Source organism: Rhinoderma darwinii, chromosome 3, assembly GCF_050947455.1.
Source record: "Rhinoderma darwinii isolate aRhiDar2 chromosome 3, aRhiDar2.hap1, whole genome shotgun sequence".
NCBI classification, from domain to species: Eukaryota; Metazoa; Chordata; class Amphibia; order Anura; family Rhinodermatidae; genus Rhinoderma; species Rhinoderma darwinii.
This window is the reverse complement of record NC_134689.1, coordinates 419,368,174-419,374,490: the sequence shown is the minus strand read 5'-3', so window position 1 is coordinate 419,374,490 and position 6,317 is coordinate 419,368,174. Positions and strand designations below refer to the sequence as shown.

The 6,317-nt window shown below is 42.7% G+C and overlaps 1 protein-coding gene across 1 annotated transcript; it reads right to left on the bottom strand.

The window, feature by feature from the left end:
• Nucleotides 1–218: 218 nt before the first annotated feature.
• LOC142748446 (zona pellucida sperm-binding protein 3-like) lies at nucleotides 219–4,173 on the bottom strand. Its single transcript, XM_075855545.1, has 8 exons — nucleotides 3,730–4,173; nucleotides 3,071–3,189; nucleotides 2,403–2,506; nucleotides 2,150–2,327; nucleotides 1,959–2,079; nucleotides 1,240–1,331; nucleotides 990–1,123; nucleotides 219–463 (listed from the first exon to the last, which is right to left on the bottom strand). Exons 1-8 carry the CDS (start codon nucleotides 4,171–4,173, stop codon nucleotides 219–221), a joined length of 1,437 nt encoding a protein of 478 aa, XP_075711660.1.
• Between the last annotated feature and the right edge of the window lie 2,144 nt (nucleotides 4,174–6,317).

Below are 6,317 nucleotides of genomic sequence, written 5' to 3'. Positions count from 1 at the left end.
AGCCAGTAGAAAAGTTGTATATGAATCCATTCAACATGAATCAAAAAAAACAAACAGATCTATCACTGGTATTTTGCAAAGTTGCTATCCAGGCCTTCTTACCCTCAGCACCAGATAGACCACCATCCCTATACAGAATGCAGTCATTGAATGAATATCGCAGGAAAATAACTTATTTTTACACTTCAAGAAGGAGACAAGGATTACCCAAAATGATTTTATTTCTGCACAGATTCGTGGGAAAAGCTTTTCAGAAGTAGTTTTCCAACCATAGTAAGAGCAACGGCAACAACTACTGAACTGACAGACCCGATGGCCACCAGAACCCACAGCTGTAGAGGTTCATGTCCTGCAGTCATTCTGGAAGCTTCAGTGTGTGCTGCTCCTGAGATCTGGTCAGGCTTGTCTCCAGTCACTAGAAGAGGACCCAGTGTGGCCAGACCATGTGTCTCTACAGGTGAACCTGGTGAAACAATGAAGAGTTGTAGACTATTAAGTTACCAGAGCAATATTATATTTAGAGGTCTATACTGAAACCAAGATCATGTACTAGCGTGGTCACCAACAGTTACAAAACTAATTCTAAGCAGACACAGCTTGTGCCTGTCAAAGCATACTGAGAGTTATAGTCCTAATATTTGGCAAGTCACAGGTTGGAGACCTCTTGTCTAGCCTACCAAAGATTTGCATAGAGGTCAAAGTTTGAGAACAATCCACCAAATATAAAGGGAAGAGTTTTATACACATTGCATCCTATTCTTGCCACACAACTATATGTATTTCAATTATGTATGCACTAGTTTAGCACCAGAGACTCCATTTTAGTAACCTACATAATGACTAGGAGGCTCAGGTAAATATCACGCAACTTAGTTTCACAGCCGCGTCAGCTAGTGAACAAACCAATGCATAGTCTATGTGCAGCACTAACATCTAGGTACTTCAGGTAAGCCAATCTAATTAGGGAGGTCTAAGGACAATGTACTCACCAACATCTCTCTTCCCAAGTCCCCTGGGTCTTCCAAGTGAGGAGCCCCATGTCATTCTCTGTCCTGAAGCAGTAGCACAGTTCCTGGTGGTGCAGCACTGGCAGATGCCACTTGATCCTTCCATGGGTGACCAACTAGAAGAGACCGATAGTCAACCAAGAGTTCCAGCCATTGAAGACATAACATTGTTGTCCAAGACATCAAGATTTGTGATGACATTGGAACAAAGACCCTCTGTATGTGGTCTTACCTGCTGGTAGCCTTGTTGTAGGAGCAGGCCTTGTTCACCGGATCAGGGGTCTGGTTGATGTCAGCAGCTCTCAGAGAACATGTGATATAGATCTAGGACAACACATTTACAGTTCATGTCAGAGCTGTTGACATTTACCAAAGTGGTCACTTTTCTAAGGCCTTCTACTTGGTCCTCATATCCTCCCCTCCAACTTCCATAGTAACACTTTGTAAATTGCAATCTCATCATTAAGATTCAGGGCTTTACTTCACATACACAAGTTAAAACAAACACTACCGAGTGTGGGCAATAGATGTAACTTTAAAATCTTTCAAAGGCGGCCAAAACTTACATTGATCATGGGCCCCCTCAAAGACCAAGCATGGAAAATAAGGCTGCTTATAGATTTAATACACCAGTTTAACCAAACCACATACACATCACAGCATATTGTATTAGGAGGACTATGAAAGCGCTACTCTGTGAAATCTGAAGAAAAACAGGTTTTACTTCATCCAGTCAAGAATTACAGGGGTTGTCAAGGATTAGATAGACATGGCTACAAAAGGTCTACAAGTTGTGAATGGTAATTCAATTGAGCCCATTTTATTTAAATGGAGCAAAGCTGCAATACCAAACACCCCATGACTATTTTTTGGAGAGCAGCCATGTTTATTCCAATTACTGGAATAAAAGGTCAAATGTTGGCCCCATATGGTTAAAGTAAAAGCCCTCACCGTAGAGACATCACTGTCCGTGAACCTGAAGGCATCAACCATGAATCGAAGCTTCTCAGCTTGTGGCCTTAGGGAGACAAAGACTGAAGAGGAATCTTCTTGCATACCATCCATCAGGCACCTGTAGAACAGATTTGGTTTAGATCATGGGCTCCTAGAAGATTAGTACAGCATTGATGATAGAAACTCACCCATTGTTAGAAATAATCTCATAACGGGGATTGGAGGTCACATCTGGGGTAATGGTGGCCACACAGCTGTCAACAAACAGGGTCATCGGGACATGGTTCTGAACATCCAAAGAGGCTTCAATGTAGAACATGTCACCAAGCTGGAAGACCAGTGATGACCTGGGAGCACTCCAGTCCGCTGAAGAGAAAATACAGGGATATTAGCATAGGTCTGGAGTCTCTGCACCACCATCCTACTGCTGGAAAGACTTACCAGTCATTAGACGCAAGGAGAAGACCAGCCGCTCTTCTGTGGTCACCGTGGTACTGAACGGAATCCATGTTGGCTTGACCGCTTTACTGCTCACATTGCCATGTCTAGAGGATGAAAAAAGTGGTTAAGGAGGTTTACAAGAGCTACTGTGAGTACATATCCTGTGGGCCACTGCACTTCACGGTCATGTAACGGAGACCAGCCATTTGAAATAAAAGCCTCAGCTTCTTACAAAGCAAGCAAAACCAAGGACAGCCATGAGGTAGTCAACTACAGATTTTACACCCATGGATCCATCTTAAAATGGTTAAGATTCACCTAAATTGTTTAGGTTTGTCAAATCTTAGTAGTTCCTTGACCTTCCTTTTATGACCCTCTGACAGAAGTTTGTCTCGGTGCAACAAACTTGCAAGCTCAGCCAAGTGGGCCAAAAGGTTCTGTCCAATAGCGGATAGTCATGCATGTGATCAGCTTTAGTCATCGGTTCTCCAACCAATCACTTAGAAGACATCAGTTCCGTGGAAAAAAAGAAATAAAATTTAAAAAAATAAAAATAAAAAAAAGTTAGGCGATGCCTCGAGGCTTCCACTTTTCCAATAAGCTGATCACTTAATTAAAAGCGCCTCAAAGACAATTACTGTAGAGACAGCCTACTGGTATTGGCTCACCTTGGGTAGTAACACTGGATGGGAACCACCGCAGAGTTGAAACGAATAATCGGCACATTGCGGGAGGAAGTGGGGGTGTAGCGTAGGTTGGACGTGTAGATCAGCCAGTCAGAGGTCATCTTAAACACATTGAGTGGTAGGGTAGAAATTTTATACACAAAAATGGAGTTTCTCTTTACAGCAAATATGTACAAGAATTAACTAAGCTCCTCTGTTGTACACCATAATCTTTACTGCCATCTTGAATAAAACTACAGATAGCACAGTGATGGAAAGTGGCAAATGCCTAATAGAATTCCATGTCATATGCATACCAGAAGTTTTCTGTTACCATCTACAGATGTAGCAGAGTTGTGTGGCTCTTTGGGATATCCATGACTTTCTATAGAAAACCAGGTAAACACTGCAATACGTTAATCCACTTGGTAATGGTGCACAGAGAACCGGGTAGTTCAGCTCTGCTACATCTGTTCCAGGTAGGGCTGAAACTAGTAAAACAAGCAAATACATCGCACGGTTTCCTTTATAAGAGCAGCTATATATCTAGACTCAAGCTACGCCATACACAGAATATACATCCCACATCATCATGCAAAGAAAGGTCAACAGGATTTTTTAATTTTCTTTTTTGCAAACTATACAATTACTACTCCACTTACCTCCAGGCTGTTCCCACATTCTTCAAGGCCATTTTCAAAAACCACAGTAGTATCTGTAGTCTGCAGTCCAGGTCGGCAGGAACCCAGGGTCAGGTCTGAGGGCTTCACCAGCTTTCCATTCCCATAGAAGTCTCTGGTCACCATCACCACCAGCCTGTCCTCACCGCACTGCACACTGATAGGGGAGTTTGGAGATTGTGTAAGCTGTCTTGGCTGAAATTCTCCAAAATACCTGGAGCCCCATCCAGTCTGAACTGGAGACCAAGGGTTTCCCCTAGGAGAGCCCACTCCAGACACAGGTTGTCCAAGTCCTCGAGAAGATCCCCATCCAGGCTGATAATTCCTCCACCTAAGGTCTGACTGGCGCCTAACCAAGGAACTGCTAAAACCTGGTCCATAGAGAAGACCCACTAACAGCCAACTCCACCTGACCCACAGCTCCATCCTGACTGCAGAAGAAGTAACACAAGGAGAGAGTGGAGGAAGCAGAACTTTATACTCCACCCATCACATAGTCATACCTTCACATGGAGCAGAACTTTATACTCCACCCATCACATAGTCACACCTTCACATGGAGCAGAACTTTATACTCCACCCATCACATAGTCATACCTTCACATGGAGCAGAACTTTATACTCCACCCATCATATAGTCACACCTTCACATGGAGCAGAACTTTATACTCCACCCATCACATAGTCACACCTTCACATGGAGCAGAACTCTATACTCCACCCATCACATAGTCATCTCTTCACATGGAGCAGAACTTTATACTCCACCCATCTCATAGTTATACCTTCACATGGAGCAGAACTTTATACTCCACCCATCACATAGTCAAACCTTCACATGGAGCAGAACTTTATACTCCACCCATCACATAGTCATACCTTCACATGGAGCAGAACTTTATACTTCACCCATCACATAGTCAAACCTTCAGGGTCTGTTCACACGCAGAATCTAAAACGTTTCAAAATACGGAGCTGTTTTCAAGAGAAAACAGCTCCTGATTTTTAGAAGTTTTTTGTGCCACTCGCGATCTTCGCTGCGTTTTTTACGGCCCTTTTTGGAGCTTATTTCAATACAGTCTATGGAAAACAGCTCCAAAAACGTCCCAAGAAGTGTCCTGCACTTCTTTTTCACGGCCGTTTTTTTACGCGTAAAAAAACGCAGCGAAAAACACTCCGTCGGAGCAGAAAGCCCTTTTCTCATTGAAATCAATGGCCAGATGTTTGGAGGCGTTCTGCTTCCAATTTTTCGGCAGTTTTTCGGGCGTATATTCACACGGTGCAGTTTAGGTGCCATTCTGAAACGGTGAAACCTTCAGCAATAGATTTCTCAGGGACATGAATGGTTGTTTATTGTTTTGTAGTCGGTATATAATCATTAACGCCTCATTATTCTCAGCTAAGCACTTCTCTCATTAGTGGAAACCGCATGTACCGCATTTCAGACGCGGTTTACCAATGTGTTTTTGAACATATATCAACCGCACCGTGTGAATAAACCAAGAAAAACTAAAAAGTTGGGGGGTTTCAGGCACTTGATGGCTCACATAAACTGGAAATCCGTGTCAACGCATGGATTTCTGACGCAGATTTTCCCTTTGAAATCTACATTGTGTTTTTGCCGTCATTTTGATAATCGTACCTAAACCATTTTTTGCCACAATTACAAAAATCGCTATGAAAACTGCAAAAAAAATACATGTCCTGTACCCTAATAAAAGTCTCAAGGTCTTCTACAACTTCGCTTTATTTACATGAGTCGTTTTTATAGTGATTTTCGTAATAGTTTTTGAGTCTTTTTTGTCACTGTTTTCCCCACTTTTGGTAAACGGACAAAGTTTCACCATTTTATTTACACCGCGATATATGCTGGAAAATCCTCCTGATACATAGATCCTAACCGCTATTGCACACGACCGAGATCGGTCCGTGAAAAACGGTCCGAGTGTCAGGTGGATTTCCCAGCCCGACCGCGGTACAGGTGAACGGGGCTCCTGGCATTATAGACATTTATGATGCTAGGATTCCCAGCCTTCACACGGAACTGCAGTTTTTTATCATTTTGTTACGTAGTTTTCATGGTGTTTGTTACGTAGTTTTTGTGGTGTTTGTTACGTCGTTTTCGTGACGTCATTTTCGTGGTTTTTGTTACGTAGTTTTCGTGGTGTTTGTTGCGTCATTTTCGTGGTGTTTGTTGCATAGTTTTTGTGGTGTTTGTTGCGTAGTTTTCGTGATGCTTGTTACGTAGTTTTCACGGTGTTTGTTACGTAGTTTTCATGGTGTTTGTTGCGTAGTTTTCGTGGTGCTTGTTACGTAGTTTTCGTGGTGCTTGTTACCTAGTTTTCGTGGTGCTTGTTACGTAGTTTTCGTGGTGCTTGTTACGTAGTTTTCGTGGTGCTTGTTACATAGTTTTCGTGGTGTTTGTTACGTAGTTTTCGTGGTGTTTGTTGCGTAGTTTTCGTGGTGTTTGTTGCGTAGTTTTCGTGGTGTTTGTTACGTAGTTTTCGTGGTGTTTGTTACGTAGTTTTCGTGGTGTTTGTTGCGTAGTTTTCGTGGTGTTTGTTGAGTAG